This window comes from Temnothorax nylanderi, unplaced genomic scaffold, assembly GCF_030848795.1.
Source record: "Temnothorax nylanderi isolate EJ_2023f unplaced genomic scaffold, tnyl_v1.0 TNYL_tig0193_pilon, whole genome shotgun sequence".
NCBI classification, from domain to species: Eukaryota; Metazoa; Arthropoda; class Insecta; order Hymenoptera; family Formicidae; genus Temnothorax; species Temnothorax nylanderi.
Window position 1 is genome coordinate 257560 of NW_027249255.1, and position 17783 is coordinate 275342.

At 39.1% G+C, this 17783-nt stretch overlaps 4 protein-coding genes and 1 long non-coding RNA gene across 6 annotated transcripts; 3 read left to right on the forward strand and 2 right to left on the reverse strand.

Annotated features, from left to right (window-relative positions):
- The first annotated feature begins 4453 nt into the window (after window positions 1-4453).
- On the forward strand, window positions 4454-6169 carry LOC139778738 (uncharacterized). The gene is made up of 3 exons (XR_011719653.1): window positions 4454-4499; window positions 4847-5230; window positions 5564-6169. It is a non-coding gene; the product is annotated as an uncharacterized lncRNA (long non-coding RNA).
- A 759-nt stretch (window positions 6170-6928) lies between these two features.
- On the reverse strand, window positions 6929-8589 carry LOC139778746 (ribosome biogenesis regulatory protein homolog). Its single transcript, XM_071716834.1, has 5 exons — window positions 8304-8589; window positions 7954-8212; window positions 7531-7832; window positions 7272-7451; window positions 6929-7188 (listed from the first exon to the last, which is right to left on the reverse strand). The coding sequence occupies exons 1-5, from the start codon at window positions 8450-8452 to the stop codon at window positions 7047-7049; spliced, it is 1032 nt and encodes a 343-aa protein (XP_071572935.1). The 5' UTR covers window positions 8453-8589; the 3' UTR covers window positions 6929-7046.
- Window positions 8590-8654: 65 nt separating this feature from the next.
- Window positions 8655-11374, forward strand: Syx7 (syntaxin 7). 2 transcript variants are annotated; one of them, XM_071716837.1, is made up of 6 exons: window positions 8655-9176; window positions 9346-9468; window positions 9537-9606; window positions 9799-9973; window positions 10038-10262; window positions 10345-11374. In XM_071716837.1, the coding sequence occupies exons 2-6, from the start codon at window positions 9360-9362 to the stop codon at window positions 10591-10593; spliced, it is 828 nt and encodes a 275-aa protein (XP_071572938.1). In that variant the 5' UTR covers window positions 8655-9176; window positions 9346-9359; the 3' UTR covers window positions 10594-11374. The 2 variants fall into 2 exon arrangements, with proteins under 2 accessions (XP_071572938.1, XP_071572937.1); XM_071716836.1 differs by having other exon boundaries at window positions 8657-9176; window positions 9331-9468.
- Window positions 11375-11449: 75 nt separating this feature from the next.
- Window positions 11450-13726, reverse strand: Naxd (NAD(P)HX dehydratase). The gene is made up of 2 exons (XM_071716835.1): window positions 13022-13726; window positions 11450-12840 (listed from the first exon to the last, which is right to left on the reverse strand). Exon 2 carries the CDS (start codon window positions 12816-12818, stop codon window positions 11865-11867), a length of 954 nt encoding a protein of 317 aa, XP_071572936.1. The 5' UTR covers window positions 12819-12840; window positions 13022-13726; the 3' UTR covers window positions 11450-11864.
- Window positions 13727-13924: 198 nt separating this feature from the next.
- LOC139778716 (small ribosomal subunit protein eS7) lies at window positions 13925-15655 on the forward strand. The gene is made up of 5 exons (XM_071716788.1): window positions 13925-14079; window positions 14298-14468; window positions 14997-15178; window positions 15299-15449; window positions 15545-15655. The coding sequence occupies exons 1-5, from the start codon at window positions 14065-14067 to the stop codon at window positions 15620-15622; spliced, it is 597 nt and encodes a 198-aa protein (XP_071572889.1). The 5' UTR covers window positions 13925-14064; the 3' UTR covers window positions 15623-15655.
- The last annotated feature ends 2128 nt before the right edge of the window (window positions 15656-17783 follow it).

Genomic DNA, 17783 nt, shown 5'->3' on the forward strand with positions numbered 1-17783 from the left:
GAATGCCGGAAAGGGAGGGCAAACACTGATCGAAATTTCTGACTCGCCCCCGGGTGCATCTCTCTCTCTGATGAAATGTAATTTCCTCGATTCCGCGGAAAGCTACTTTCAATGACATGCGCGAATGTTTATCTTTCGTTGTTTTTATTGACGGGGCAAACATCGCAAAGTTTGAAACGCGATAAAAATTGGTCACAGAATTATATTTGTTATATTTGTCCGAATAGAATTGTATGGCAAGTCTTAGCAAACTACAGAGATGAACAGATATCGAACGAACATTAAATCATAACCCTCGGCTAATGTTTTGCGGAATCAATTGGTATAGTAATCGCAAGATCCATTGATCGAGATGCATCGTTGATCTCTTCAAATGGATACATAATGCGTAGCTGACGGCTGCCGATTGTAGCAGGTCGTAAACTATCGTATATAATAACGCGTCGAAGTAACGGAGCACTGAGGCGATTAAAGGGCGCTGAAAGTTATGAAACGAAATGTAAAAGGCATGCACCGTGTTCACAGCGATGTAATCATTAGCGCTGGTGCGTGAACGTTATCGCGAAATAAATTCGGTCTTTTGCACTGTTACGTACGGAAATTTTATCCTAAAATTTCGGACGACGCACGCTAGCTCAGAATTCCGAGCGAACGCTCAGGTCAATACAAATGTTTGGTTTATCCTACGGTTATCGGACGGCTGTTGATAGGCTGAGGTCCAGATGGGGCCTAAAACTACGTTTCTAGAAACTTCTAAAAAACCTCCCCCCTTAAGATGCGTAGGAAGTGGGTGAGAATCTCGCGCGGGGGGTTCTGGACATTTCGAGTATAAAAAGGACGGAAAATGCCGCGGAGAGCGACACAGTTTTCAGCTTCCAGTCTGTTACGTCATTCTGGACTGTAATCGTTTTTCTAACTCTTATTCAACTACAGACAGTTAGTGACATTGAGGAATCGCATAAGTCTCATCAAGTAAAACTGTAAGACACAACACGATGTTCTCGCATCGAGGATTAGTGAGTAAACTTTTCTGACATATGTTTTACATTTATTTAATATTTTTTGAGTTTTTAACTTCCGGAATTAGAATTTTTTAATAATAAAATCACATGTCATCAGCATTAGACAGAAATTTTGTAGAAATCAATAAATTTAACGTTTATTTCTTTTCTCTGCATTTTACTTTTTCTCTAAGGCCCAGTTTCACAAGTGTCGGTTAACTTTTAACCTTAGATTAACTCACTCTTCGTCTCTTTCTAAGGGGGGCGTTAGAAGGAGACGAAGAGTGAGTTAATCTAAGATTAAAAGTTAACCGACACTTGTGAAACTGGCCCTAAATCGATTTTTATATTAACAAAATAATATTCCACAGTAAATCCATAAATATGTGTGTAATGTCTCTCAACAATTTTGAATTGTTAAATAAATAATTTAATAAATTGTTAAATAAATAAGGGAACAAATTTCTGCCATATCGAACATCTGTTCGAGAATAATCTGCTTAAAGTTTCCTTAATCATTCCAGTTCTTAGCAGTGACAATTTTGTTAGCAAGTACCGCACTTGCCGGGGTCCTCTTTCAACCCGGCTATGAATATCATATCGAAAGCAATCCACGCTATTTGCAACATCAGTCTGTTTCGCAACACTGGATACGATCTCCGACTGAACAATATCGCGCGGAACAATTACCGGACCAAGAATCGACGCGATATCTCCCGGGAGTTCAGACAACAGAAAAAAATGAAGATCCAAAAGAGACTAAGCGTAAAAGAATGGAAGAATTGAGGCGTAGAAAGCAATTTATCTACCATTTGGGCGGAGGCCGCCGCTCCCCTCAACACTCGGTAAATGTTCATTATCCTATTACTTGATCTGATGAAATGATATATGTTTCATTAACTTAACATTCGCGATATTTTATTTATATTACTATCATTTTATTGAAAGTTCAAATTTTATTTAATTTGATTGTTTTAAATGTAATATTTAATTCGAAACACCTATATGTTATAACACTTAACAATTTGTCTTATGCGACAAATATGTACGTCACTGTATTATTGACAAACAGCTTTTCTTGTTAATTATATAACGCTGATATTTGTTGTGTCTTTGTACACGAATTGATCATGTAAGTTACTGAATATTTCATAAGAATCATATTTCTCCAGATGGTACACAACCGAAGGAAAAGATCGGCTGCACCCGAATACATCCGTATACACCCTCAATCACCCGTATACACTTATCCGGGTAATCCAAATCCACACAGAAGTAACGAGGAATTTTACGAGGGAACGAAGAAAACCAATGAGATTGTCAATGCGCCAAATGACAGACCGTCCCCAAAAGCGAGCTATTGGGACAGTTTTTGGGCCTACGTTTACGATCTCATCAAGAGTATGTTTAACTTTAAAAAATATTGGTTTGGGTATGTGGGGTTTTCGGGGATTGGTAATGTGTTTATGTGGAACAATGTTAGTAATATAAACTTACATAATATAACCATCGGAGGACACAAATATTTTTTCAATCACGGAGAACACTCTGGGTCAATCTGACCCTACACACACTTTGATCGTCCACCATTTAAAATTGACGAGTGCGATCAGCTTGAAAAAATTTCCAGATGTACTTGGAACATTGTTAAATCAATTGATATAAATAAAAAGTGCCGTTGGAATTATTTAGATATTTAAAAAAATTCAAAAAGAATTATTTTTTTGAAAAAAACGTAATTTAGGGAAAAAATTTTATTTTTTTTATTTTTAATATTTCTGGCTAAAAATTTACGTGTATATTCTTGAAATGTAGTAGAATCAAGAAAGAAGGGTCAAATTGATCCTGTGTGTTCTCCGAGGGATAAATATAAATTGAATAATAATAAGTGTATATATAATAAGTTTAAATCTAAAACATTCTGTATATCCTTTAGATAAGTTAATTAATGAGAAGATAGTTTCACGATTAAATAAAAACCGATAATATTCGGATTGCATATCCAAAATCATAAAGTTTCTGATACTTTTTAGGAATAGTTCTGGTGATTTTTACCTAAAAAACAGTCGATCGAAAAAATAATCTGCTAACTTCCCGTAGCAGATCATTTTCTAGCAGATTAAAAATAAAAGAGAGTTCTTCTCGCATACAGTCGATCTATAGTTCCTGATACTTTTTAACAATAGTTCAGGTGATTTTGCAAAAAAAAGTTAATTGAAAAAATTTTCTGCTAATTTTCTGTAGCATAGAGTGAGATGCCGACGAAATCTCGGAGTTCCGGTTTATATAAAACATTTTTCGAATAGTTCTGAATATACTGAAGCATTTTCTAAAAAGTTCCCGGTACTAGCAATGTCGTATGATTCTTTTATAAATTAATACCGCCCGAGCGCCGCGTACTTAGAAATACGCGTACTTACAATACAGTGATATGCTGCACGAAATGTCGGAGTTCTGGTTTATTTAAAATATTTCTCGAATACATAACCCTCGGCTAATGTTTTGAGCCTTTGAGGAATCAATTGGTATAGTAATCGCAAGATTCATTGATCGAGATGCATCGTTGATCTCTTCAAATGGATATATAATGCGTAGCTGACGGCTGCCGGTTGTAGCAGATCGTAAACTCATCGTATAATAATAACGCGTCGAGGTAACGGAGCATTGAGGCGTTTAAAGTGTGCTGAAAGTTATGAAACGAAACGTAAGAGGCACGCACCGTGTTTACAGTGATGTAAACGCGAAATATATTCGGTCTTTTGTACGTTCAATTCTAAAACAGAGATCTTTGAGTTTCGCTGCGTCCTCTTTCAAATTGGTTGTCAATAACGTACCGTAGTAAGAATTTTACTGACAAATTTAGGACGCAGTAGGCCGCTTTGTTTGTATCATCTTGCGTTGCAGTCTGATATTGCCGTAATCATTACATGTAATTGATGTCAGTGACTATTGATCACTAATTCAGATTTAGAGAGTACGAATTGTTAGCCAGTCGTTGCACAATGCTTACCGCAATGACGACTAGAAGAATACGCACGTAACGGGTGAATTAATTTCATTACAATTAAGCATTAATTAAGTCAACAAGGAAACGTAATTGTCTGTCAAAATATATACATGGCACATTATCACTTCACATACTGCCAATTAATATAGATACATATTTAACAAATTATATATTTTATAAGATTAGAAAATTTTTGAATGATAAACTGAATAAAATTTTAAAAAATTTAGGCCAGTTAGTCAATCAGCAAGTTGCAGCAACGATTGTTAATGCGTACATAAACGACATACTTTTTCAAAAATTTAATGACGTTCGTACTTTTTGTCTCGAAACGATTTTGCAATGTGCAACTGATGAAATTATGTCACCTGATTATTTCAACCTAACGTCAGCAATTTTTTGAGGTATTTAAGTTAGTGACACTGAGAAGTCGCGTTAGTCTCAAGTGAAAGTGGAAGAGCAACACGACGATGTTTCCCTATCGAGGAATAGTGAGTAAAAATTTCTGCTTACATTTATTTAATATTTTTATGAGTTTTTAACTTCTGGAATTAGAACTTTTCGATAATTAAACCATATATCATCAGCATTAGACAGAAATTTTGTAAAAATCAATACGTAATAAAACATTTATTTCTTTTCTGCATTTTAATTTTCCTCTAATTCGATTTTTGTACCAATAAAATAATATTCCATAGTAAATTCATAAATATGTAATCTCACTCCCAATAATTTTAAATTATTAAATAAATAAATAATTTACGGAACAAATTTCTGCCATATCGAATATCTATTCAAGAACAATCTGCATAAAATTTCCTTAATCATTCTTTTTCAGTTCTTAGCAGTGACAATCTCGTTAGCAAGTATCACACTTGCCAACGTCCTCGTTCAACCCGGCTATGAACATCAATACAATAGCAATCCACGCTATTTGCAACATCAGTCTGTTTCGCAGCACTGGATACCATCTCCGACTGAACAATATCGCGCGGAACAATTACCGAACCAGGAATCGACGCGATATCTTTTGGGAGTTCAGACGGTGTATCCCTATGAATCGAACCAAGCCGATGCTCGTTCGCATGTGTTAAGCTATCCACATCGTCCACCGTACCACCATTATTTACCGAGGCCACACCATGTGCATTTCGCAAGAATAGGAGGTCATGGATATGTACGGCCCTCGGTGTATGGATATGTCGGCCATCCTCAATCTTTGGTAAATGCTCATTATCCTATATTACTTGGTCAGAGAAAATGGTATAAGTATAATGTTTCATTAACTTAACATTCGCAATATTTTATTTATATTACTATCATTTTATTGAAAGTTCAAATGTTATTTAATTTGATATTTTTAAATGTAATATTTAATTCGAAACACTTATATGTAACACCTAACAATTTGTCTTATGCGACAAATATGTACGTCACTGTATTATTGACAAACAGCTTTTCTTGTTAATTATATAACGCTGATATTTGTCGTGTTTTTGTATACGAATTGATCATGTAAGTTATTGAATATTTCATAAGAATCATATTTTTCCAGATGGTACACAACCGAATGAAAAGATCGGCTGCACCCGAATACATCCGTATACACCGTTACTTCTGTGTGGATTCGGGAAATCATCCGAATCATATTTCTCCAGATGGTACACAACCGAAGGAAAGGTCGGCTGCACCCGAATACATCCGTATACACCGTTACTTCTGTGTGGATTCGGATTACCTCGAATTTTGGGGACGGTTTGTCATTTGGCGCATTGACAATCTTATTGGTTTTCGTTGTTTCCTTGTAAAATTCTTTGTTACTTCTTTGTTGATTTGGATTACCCGGATGGGTGTACACGGGTGATTCGGGGTAATCACCTGTATAAACCCATCCGGATAATCCGAATCCACACAGAAGTAACAAGGAATTTTACGAGGGAACGAAGAAAACTAATGAGATTGTCACTGCGCCAAATGACAGACCGTTCCCAAAAGCGAGATATTGGGACAGTTTTTGGGCCTACGTTTACGATCTCTTTGGGAATATGTTTATCTTTAAAGTATATTGTATTGGGTTTTGTAATTGGATTATGGGCAATAATGTTAATGTTAGTAACAATAATGTAAATATAAATTGAATAATAATAAGTTTATAAGACAATTTGCCAGAAGAAAAAAAAAGTTACTCGTACGAAAGTAAACTATCACGTTTTAGTCTTGTAAAAATATTAAATATATATATCATTAATAAAAACGTTCAGAGATCAAAAATATAAGTTTGGAAAATTTATCTCTTAGATAAGTAAATTAATAATAATACAAGACACATATCATTATTAAGCTTAATTTTAAAGCATAACGTTGTTCAGTCTGTTACGATAAAATCTTCACAAGCGAAAGAGGAGGATCAATAAACTAGCATGCTACCGACAAGGAAAGTCATAGATAAAAAGAACCCGTAGGGCACTTCGTTTCATACGTCGAGGCAATTCGGTTTTAACATTTTTCTTAAATGTAACTTTTTTTTATTTATCGGTGAAATAAATCTATTTTTTATCCAAAAATTATTTTTTGAATTTTATATTATTTAAAGACAAAATATATTTGATTAAAAAATGATAAATCCCTGATCCCCTAATCTAACGACGCATTTTTATTGGTAGCAAGCGTAATGACGTCATATCTTATATGCGAGTAGACAGGTTCAATGAGACAATGGATTAACATTATTGCTTTTATGAAGCGAACGAGCCACTTGGAGTGCTAAGAAAATTTCTGAAACTCAAGAATTTGTAAAAAATTCGAAAATGGAAGGCTTTCTAGGTAGCAAAGTCGAAACAATCTTTAAGCACAGTTAGAGGTGTCACGATTAGAGGAGTATCACAATTCTTTTATAGTTATAATGCGAAAAAGCGTGATGTTTTCTCAACATTATTTTCGATTTTATTAAGATCTTTTTACATAGAAAATTCAACGCATTCAAAACTTGCACATCAAATTCGACTTATTGCTACGGATATTATTACAGACATCTTAATTTATCGTCGCTTTCTACCGCCAACTTTCTTGTGCAAATTCCGCTCCTTCTTTCCCGCCTTTGGCTTTTTAGCGGTTTTACTTTTGTTGTTCTTTAGCGCGCCTTTCCTCTTTTTACTGCCGCTTGCCGCGGACTGCTTTATCCTGCAACACACGTAAAAAAATATCGCGTTATTATCATGTTGCATATAATGCGTTTGAATTAATCTGCGCAAGTAAAAATTTACTCTGCGATCCCCGTCGAGCAGTCGTCGCGCAGAATCTTCGTACTGCTTTTCAAAACGCTGTCTATCAGGCCTTTATTTTGACGTTTCTCTTCGATAGGGTTTAACGGAGGTGCTTTCCTCTTCCTCTTCATTCCTGACATCTCCTTGGCAATTCCCTTTGCATCCTTTTCTTTCGGCAACCTACAGAAATCGTATAGTTTTGTTTAAAAAGCAAACATTTTATGGCAGACAAGTCGCAATATCTAGCTAGAGAGCTTACCTAGACTGGAATTTTCCAACAGATGCCGTCGACGTACGCGCTACAGTTAGAGCTTCAGAAAGCTGTTGAGAATTCGAAAAGTGTTCTCTGGTAGGTAGACCAACCCTTGGTAATTTGACGTTTTTCGATTTGGCTATATTGCGAAGCCTCTGCAATTCGTTTTTGGACTGCCTTTCCTGCTTAGACGCTTTGGTTTTAGAAAACGGATCTTCGGTCGGGTCACCATTGTCTTTGGCTTCTACCAACCATTCCTTCTGCTCCTCAGCCTTCGCTCGTTTATAACCGTACGTTGGAATCCATTTCTAAAAAAATATTTTAAAAGAGAATCAAGTAAACTGAAAGATTATTCATTATAAGCCTCTTCATTCAATTTAATTAATTTTTAGTTAAACAAAACAGAATAGTTCTTAAAACAAATCTTGCCTTCAATTCCTCGTCCCATTTCAATTTGGATCTACCCTTCTTCTTGGTTTGTATTCCCTTCTCCTTGGCAAATTGCTGCCACTTTGTCAAAGGCTTGGGCTTCGGAATTACGCGCGAGCGTGGCAATACGTACTCAGGCTTGGGCAATGTAGCCACTATAGCCTCGTCCACCCGTTCCACAGGCAGTTGCCAGATCTCATTGATCAGCAACTGTACGTTGTCTCTGGTCAGGTCTCTTAAATATGTCTCTGACTTCGATCTGTAAATACAACAAGTATTGTAAGTATTTTTTAGACAAAGTCGGGAAGGTTTTCTTACAGAGCTATCAAACACATGTACAAGGTGGTTACTTGAGAGTCTTCGCGTCCAGAGGGTTATAGTCGGACGCGAGTAGGGTCCCCAGATCGATGTCGAGCTCCACATCCTTGTGCACCTTCGTGGATTTACTTGGATCTGCCTTTCCTTGGTTGTCTTCCAAAATCGACTTCACAAGATCCATGGCGAGGTTCGCGCGAATTTGAGGTTATGAGATGTCCGCACGTACACAACGGAAACGTGGCGGAGAAACTCTTTCTATTGGACGTGGACGCGGAACGGTGTCACGTGTTCGCGACAGTCGCCGCCGACGCCGCCTCGTTTCCGTCGCGTTCTATCATTTCCGTCGGGCTTTGTGTCATTTCGTCATTTGTGTGTCGCTCGGCGATTACGACTGGTGCGATTAGTGCATTAGTGCAGTTCAGTCTGTTCGGTGCAATTTAGCGGTGTGAATGGTGTGATACGGCCTGATCCTGGTACGCGCGTCGCGGCGACGTTTCGTTCGAGCCGTTCGAGGAGATCGGAGTGTCGCGTTATCGATCAACGCGGGAGGAAGCTCTCTCGGCGCGACTCGTCGAGGAATTCAACGCGAGGATCTCGCCGTGTCATGGGAGAAAAGTGTCTGTTGCTACGCTAGCTTCGTGACTCATCGCGCGAACGATCGACCCACTTGTCGTCCTGTGTTGACAAGTGCGCGTCAGGAGACGCCGATCTATCATCTCGTCCTCGACGCCGCTAACGATCGGGAGAGGAAATCGCACGAGGTCATTGATACCCAATAAAAGAACAAAGTACTGGACGTGTCAAGAAAGCCGAAAAACAAATACTCGGGTGACGGCACGTACGTCGCCTCAGCTTCGTCGCGGAGAAACAGCGAGGAGCGATTGTTACGTTTGCATCGATAATTGGTTAGTTCCGTCTAACGTTATATTTCTGTGGAATCGTCAGGGAGAGATTTGCGAGTCCCTAATTTTGACGCGTTAGATACAAACGCATTGATTGCATTGCAAAGACATTTACTCCTACTCGTGTAATTAAATTTGTATAATCTTAATAATCTAGCTAATATAACGTCAGCTGACGGCTCAAAGATGGATGCCGGATTCTCGTCCTACCACAACGGTGGTCCCGCACGGGAACAGGACTTCGGCAGGTTGTCCCAAACGATTGGCACCTCGATACTGAAGATATCACAAAATGGTAGGTTCTCCGATCATCGGAACTGGTTTGGGAAATACAGGATACTTATTTCGATGATTCGTTCGCAGTGTCTTCCATGCAGAAGATGGTCAACCAGCTGGGCAGTTCCACCGATTCTCAGGAACTCAGGAATCAGCTGTAAGTTACAAGAAATACACTCATTTAATTAGGTGAGATTTAATTCGCTTCCACTTTTGTAGCTGTTGACTTACCGACGCGATTTAATGCATGATTTAATCACCGAAATACAACAATGAAGGAAGGAATTAAATCTTGTTAGCGTACCTATATGAATGGAGATCAGAGTTTCATGAAATTGTCGTTTCGCAGGCATCAGATACAGCACTACACGCAGCAGCTGGCGAAGGATACCAGCGTTCATCTTCGAGATTTGGCTATGCTAGCGAATAACTCTGGCTCTACGAGCCCTGGAGAACAGAGGCAGCGGAAGATGCAGAGGGAACGCCTTCAAGACGAATTTACCACCGCTTTGAACGCTTTTCAAGTAAATATTGATGTAAATGCATTTTAATATCTGACATGGTGTCAATAATTACTATTCAATTTAGGCCGTACAAAGGCTAGCTGCCTCCAAAGAGAAAGAAATGGTCAGGAGGGCTAAGGCTAGTGCGGGTATTGCGCCGTACGGAGAGAAGAAACAGGATACGCTTATCGAGTTGCAAGACAGCAGAACGTATGGGAGCGATCATGCGAAGCAGCAACAGGAACAGCTACAGGAACAGATAAATTTGCGAATGTTAGAAGAACAGGAAGCTAGTATAAGGCAGTTGGAGGTAAATTCTTTCGAGATTGACAAAGATTCATATACGCGAATACATTTTAAACATATAACTACATCATTTATTGTTTTTGCAGAGTAACATTAGCGATATTAATCAGATATTCAAAGATCTTGGAGCTTTGGTGTACGATCAAGGGGAAGTGATTGATTCTATAGAAGCATCGGTCGAAAGAACCGAGGTATCTGTCAGCGAAGGCGCTTCTCAAGTGAGGCAAGCGAGTATGTATCAGACCAAGCTACGCAAGAAGAAATGTATTCTCATAGTGATCGCGGTAGTCGTATTGGCGATCTTGATTGGTATCATAGTTTGGCAGAGCAAGTAAAAAACAACATATGCATATATTTATAACAGTGTACAGCATGGTACGTAGTGCTATAAGAGACTGCTATCCGTAAACGATAGCGATTACAGAATCGCAGGTCATAAAATTCTTAGCGACGTTTTTGTTCAATTTTAATTGTTTTAAAACCACGCAAGGGATAGCATTGTCATAGAGATGCAGGAGAGTGGAGAAACACACGAATCTTGCGAATTTAATCCATCTAATTGTGATAATCGTAGGTGCGAGCTCTGATTTGAGAGTAAAGTTCTTAACGGCATGTCTAAAATTGCCGCAGTCCATTTGTACGTTTCAATACTCATAAACTATCAGTGTATAATAATCAACTATATTTATAAATACATACGCGTGTATGACAATTTAGATAACTTAACGCGATTATGTGTAACAAAGCTAGATATGTGTGTGTGCGCGCGTGTGCTGTGTGGAATGCTTATGTATGGTAAAATAAGTAACGGAGTATGCTTGTTATCTGCAATGGAACTATATGTGCCTGTAAAATATCTTAAAAACTATTCCTAACAAAAATTTCGAGGCGGATGTCTGAGAGAGCATTATAGTAATTTAAAAATACATGAAAGGATTCATATAAGTTAATGTATTTAGTTTAGGGATGTTAATTTTTGTTTTAAACAAGATATAATAAACAATATGTAGGATATAAAAAGACCGGCAAGAGCAAGCTCTGGCTCTAATTATTCTTACCATACAAATCTTAAAATAGGTACATATATGCAATGAATAAAAAAATCAACGCTTTTAATGGAGTTTATCTTTTTATGTGTGTATATATATATATCTACACATTAAGAATTAATATATCAACAATTAAACTATATAATTTTATATAAATATTTATTTATATAAACTTTCAAATTTTTTGCAAAATCACAAAAATTACAAAACCAATAGATATATTTATATACTAGCGTGTATTATCCTAAATACGTTTCTCTGAAGCCAACTTTCTAAATGCGTATATTTCAATTTATGTAATATATCAGTAAAAAAATTTTGTAAAATATATATAAATGTATACACTTCAGGAATCAGTGCTTCGAGTTCGACCTCTTCCAATAAACGAGGAAGTTCTAAAATCCACAATAATGAAATGGCAATATAATCATTGATACTGCACAACCACATTTCTTTCACTTAATACTAATATGTAATAATGTTTTATGAGAGAAAAAAACAGCGCTGTATATAGGAACAACGTAATTAAAAGCGAAAAAAAATGATGCAATTATGCGTTACTTGTCGCAATGAGTTTCAAAGATCTTGCTGAAAACCGGCTGTATCTGTTCCAGCATATCCGAGGCCAACATTCCTCTTTGTCTTATCTTGAAGGCCGATGCATTGGATTCTCTGATTAATCTTGATGCAGCGTAGCACGCTACTATTGAGGGCGACAAGGCGCATTCGCTGGTTCCCGCAGAGATAGCCCACCACCAGAATACCGCTAATGAACCAGATAAGAGGTCTCCCTGTCCACCGCACCTCCTCCCAGAGCCAGCCAATCCACACGACACGGTCTCGGTACCCTTGTGACCGTCCACGATCACATCCTTCGCTCCCTTGTGTAGAATAATCACGTTCTTCCCAAGAGCCTCCGCCACGTGCTTCACGTCGGAAGCTTTAACTACAGGAGCGGGCGAAACTGACCTGTCCAGTACCGCCTTGACCAAACGGCTGAACTCCATCGCGTTAGGTGTCAGGATAACTCCAGGATAGTCCTTCACAATTTCTGGCTTCTGACAGACTAGGAACAAACCATCCGCGTCGATGACCAACGGCTTCCTCGCCTCTCGGCAGATTGTTATTAATTCAACAATTGTTTTGAATATCTTCTCATCTCTGCCAAGCCCAGGTCCGATCAGAATAACGTGCAGACGATCGAGCCAAGGTTTTATTTGCTGTATCGCATCCTGTTGATCCAGGACTGGATGGACTATCGGCTCTGGACTGAAGGACTTGATAGGAACGCTGGCGTCCCTCGCGCAAAATACGTGGACGAGATCGGCACCAGTTCTCAGTGCACTCATAGCCGCAAAATATGGTGCTCCCGTATATTCGGTACTGCCGCCAAAAATCCCAATTCTTCCATCCTGACCTTTGTACTTGGTATTAATCAAATTCGGTATCACCTTCCGTATTCCCTTCAACATACGTTCGTCCATAGACGACGATGTAGACATCGTGGACATTGATTCAAATCTAATTTGTCGCCTGCAGAGAAAATTACACATAACAAATGCCATTTTTGAGACACAAGGAAAAATATCTGTTAAAACACACTAGCGTACATACATCATCCGAAGATTAATAACAAATCTTTTACAAAGAAAAAACAATATGAAAATTTTACAGATCAAGTTATCTATATTTCTTGAGTTTTGCTCATCTTTACCTGCAATAACTGACAAAATTATTTCCTAGTGTCTCCTCGCGCAATAAAAGATGTCGAACAAGATGCACAGATGTTGCAAAACAAAAATACACTTATTATTCTTGTGTTATCGCAACAGGTTCACGATATCTTATGTCAGAACAAATCTGTTTTAGTTGACTGATAATACCATAATTTACAAATAATTTCCCGTTACAGGAAGGATAGTCGTAAATAATATTGTGACACAAACGTAGCTAGGAACGATCTCGAGTCGACATATCTTTGTCCTGCCAATTAGCATATCGTTGATTTTGCGTTATCAAAAAATTGACGAGTCAGAACACGAAAGAGCCGCGCCGACATAACTTCAAAACGCAATACGTTCTGCACACATGATATATTACATTATTATTATATAATATATGACGATAACAATATTCTTTAAAAGTAATATATGAAATAACACTGGAAAAGCCGCAATTAACGAACAAAACTACAATTTCTCTCGTCGGATCAAATATTTGCAAAAGTATCGCTGCGATTGATTCTACTACAAATCAGAAGAAAGATAAGATTTGCATTCGCATGATCGTGGCTTCTTTGCAAGAAGAAAAAATAAATAGACGAAGGAAGGGGAGCGGTAATATTTTAACAAAAAGAAGTCCAAGAGTAGACTGATCCGAACTTCCGTCAGTTCCGGCTTTTCTGAAAGAAGGTTAGGGCGCCACTCTAGCCCGCACTTGAGGCTGCGTTCGGAAACGTCAGCCGAGTGCACACGAGTATACTCCCTTCTCTTTCTATCTCAGCGAGTTAGAAGGAGAAGGGAGTATACCCGTGTGTACCCGGGTGACGTTTCCGAACGCAGCCTGACTCGTAAATTGGTCGAAATCCGACCAATCGAATGACGCCGACCTCAGTCTACCTCGTCCTGATTGGACGAACTTAACCTCCAATTCTCGACGCTGCGGGCCTGCGCTGATACAGCCTTTTCTGTCGAGCACATCGTGTTCGTGTCTGTCGATATCCTGGTAGGATCCAACGGGACAGGATATTCCTCGAAGATGAGTCTCGGCAAGGTAAGTACTTCCGAAAACAACCCTGCTTTAATTCGGCGCGGCTATGAAATTGTGAAGGACGAATAAAATATCTACGATAAACGTTTTTTAAGCTTGTAATATGCGACAAAATTTCCTCCTCGGGGTCACACGTGTCTCGTAATTGTGCCGATGATTCCGTTAAGCTTCGTGATCGTTGCGACGTGCGAGTTAACGTTTCGGTCCTGAAACCCTTTCAGATGTTGACGACGAACGCGAAAATAATCAAGAGCAGCGGGGCCGAGCCCGACCAGTTTGAGGTTAGCGTGTCCCAGGCCCTCCTCGAGCTGGAGATGAACAGCGATCTCAAGTCGCAGCTGAGAGAACTCTACATCACGAAGGCGAAGGAGATCGAAACGAATAATAAGAAGGTGAGGTGTCTTTTCTTGCAGTCTATTCGTATGTCTTCTTCAACATGTTGTTGCGTTAAGATTTTTAGCCTCGACTTTCCTGTGTTATCTTTTTACTTTTAACTGAAATATTCTCAAAACAGATACTCCTTTATTCGTAATCTTCAACTCTCCAATTAACTTCTCACAAAATTGGGGCATGCATGAAATAAAGGTTGGAATCAAACCTAGAAAGAAACATTTGATTTTATATCATTGATTTAATAATATGTATAAACATATAATTATTCAATATTTAATTTATTATATTCAATAATTAATAATATATTTACTAATAGTTTAATGTTTAAGGAATCAGAGCTATGAATTGACTGCTCTTGCATAAAATATGCCATGAGTTATCCCTAGTTTCTTGTGTTGAAATTCTTTTTTAAATAGCTTTATGTATTTGCAACTGCACGCGGAGATTAAAATGATTTTACTGAAGATACTTATCCTTTGTCATGTCGTCGAGAAAACTATTGAGGCAGAGTTTCTTTTTTCTTACAGTCAATCATCATATACGTACCCATGCCAAAGCTGAAGGCATTCCAGAAAATTCAGACACGGCTGGTACGCGAGCTGGAGAAGAAGTTCTCCGGGAAGCACGTGATGTTCGTCGGTGAGCGTAAAATCTTGCCCAAGCCAACGAGGAAAACGCGAACCAAGAACAAGCAGAAACGTCCCCGAAGGTAAGAGAGTACAAAAAAAAGAGAGAAACTAGAACGTAAATACTTATGTTCTGGTGGAATTAGACGAACAGAATGATTGTATTTACATACCATTAATGGAATTGTCAATGTTTCTTTCAGCCGTACATTGACTTCGGTTTACGACGCGATATTGGAGGATTTGGTGTATCCCGTAGAAATCGTTGGCAAGCGTATCAGAGTCAAACTCGACGGGTCGCAGCTTATCAAGGTTCATCTCGATAAAAACGAGCAAACGAATATCGAACACAAGGTATAATCACTTATTCTCCTTTATTCTCGTACAAAGCATCAAATTGTGTCGCTCGATAACAAATTGTTATACATTTCGATAATATCTTCCTACAGGTCGACACCTTTGCTTCAGTGTACAAGCAGCTGACTGGACGAGACGTCACATTCGAATTTCCCGAATCTTATGTATGATAAACGTAGGAAAAATAAAAGTATTTTAACGTACATTCTCGTCACGCGTCACACTTTCTTACCTTTACATTAGTTTATTAGATTAATTTGCTGAATTAATGTAGAGACATTCAATGATGTGATCATCGAAGATAGGAAATAACAAGTAGAAACCATTGTAAAATTTATTTATTGAGAAATCAAGTATGGTGTTTACTGCTGTATGTAGTAATAATACAAATACAATAATAAAAATGAAAAAAAAAAAAATGGTAACATTACACGGTGTTCCCAAGCGGTCACCCATCCAAGTACTAACCGCGCTCAACGTTGCTTGACTTCGGTGATCGGACGAGAACCTTTTTTTTTAACGAGGATAATTTATTAACTCATATAAATACACTATTATTTTACTATATACATTGTAGTTCCTGCCTATTTTAGCTTAACCTACTTTGTCAATTAAATGCAAGTTGAACTTATGTCCATTTCCGATACTTTTTACTTTATTCTCATTACATTATATACCTATCCTTTGGAATATGCTTTGTAGGAAAAACATGAAAAAACCTACTTGTCAGAGGACGAGAACCGGTGCTTTCAACGTGATATGAACGTTACCTCGATATGTAAGTTATTCGTTACGAGTTTTATGTTATAATCCTGTTTCAAAAATTTTTTTTTACGTAGCAATAAATGTCATAAGAATTTTTAACTGATTAATCAATACAATCAGAAAGCAATTCAATACTTTTTTTTTTCCATTATCCGCCCTAAATTTATTAGCTCATGCTAATAAATCTGCAAGATAAGAGCACGAAATGCGAAAGGCAATAAGCTCGTTTTCGGAGAATTTTGTAAGCAAACAAAACGAATAATATTTGCGAAATAAGCAACAGAGAATGTTTTATAATTTTCAAGTATCTTGGTGGCGAGAGTTGGCGACGGTTCGTCGTTTTTTATGGTATGCGCAATCACCGTGTGCTGCGAGAACAATCGCGAAGAAATTTTTACAAACGATACAATTTAACGTTAAAGCAGAAATTACAAGAAATAAAGAAGCACACATACAAATAAATTAGAAACATTTACGAAGCGAATTACGTGTCTGTTCTTATGCACAATTCACTCACCGATCACTGAGCACTGCCAGTGCTGCCAGGAGACCCGCCAAATCACAGCCAGGAGGGTGATACGTACGGCGTGTCCAGCTATAGTACGGCATTCGACGTTCATTTCGCCCAGCGACGGCATCCCACTCGTTTCAGTCGACACGAGAAGGAACGGAATACTCGACCATTCGACGTATATTCAGCTTGCAACACTCCGTAACCGGATTTCTTTTCGTTCACGAGAAAGGAATTGCACGAGCAACAACGTCTTACTTGCGCCGCTTGCGCGCGCCGTTGCCGGCGTTGCCGCCAAGCCGCCGCACGGCCCTTGAACGCGATTGGCTCGCGAGTCGAGCCCCCGAATCCGGCCAATCACGTTCGGCCGCTCCGAGCCGCCGCCGGCGCCGCCGGCGCGTACCAGTCGGCGCACTAGGGCACTAAGCGACAGTTCATTTGAATACAACGTACCTTCAAAGGTCGACGCGCGGCCGATCGTTCTTGTCTCGACGAGCGGCCTTGCAGCTTGTTTTTCATCAACGCTCGGAGTACCATTACCTGCGGAAATCACTCAGCTAGCATTCTTCTGATGAATTTCGCACAGGTAGGAAGTGTCCGTGATTCGCGCGTCCGTCGCCGTGCTTCGCGCTGTGTTATTCGGAACGCGCTCGTTTTCTACGATTGGCACTCCTGCTCCTCGTTTCGCGGGCCGCGGGCGGCGAGAATAATCGGACTCGCGAGTACGCGTCGTACGCGCTTAACAATTTGCAAGTGTTTCAAGTGTTTGTGTCGGAATGAACGTGTCGCACGAATCGCTCGCTCGAGACGGAGACGCCGAGACGGAGGACGTGTCGAGGCGAAGGTATGCACGGCGATTGTGAACGATTCGCTTTCGTTGTGATATTCGCGGGCGCGGTAATCTCGTGACGCTCGCTCCTCCCGACATATTTCTGGACTCGAATGCGTAGCGTTTATTTCTCTCGCGTCGTGCTTTGAACGCTGTGCCGGAATTATCGTGTGACTTATCTCCGATTCTCTCCGTGCGGAAAAAGTGGGCTGAGTGTGATATTGTG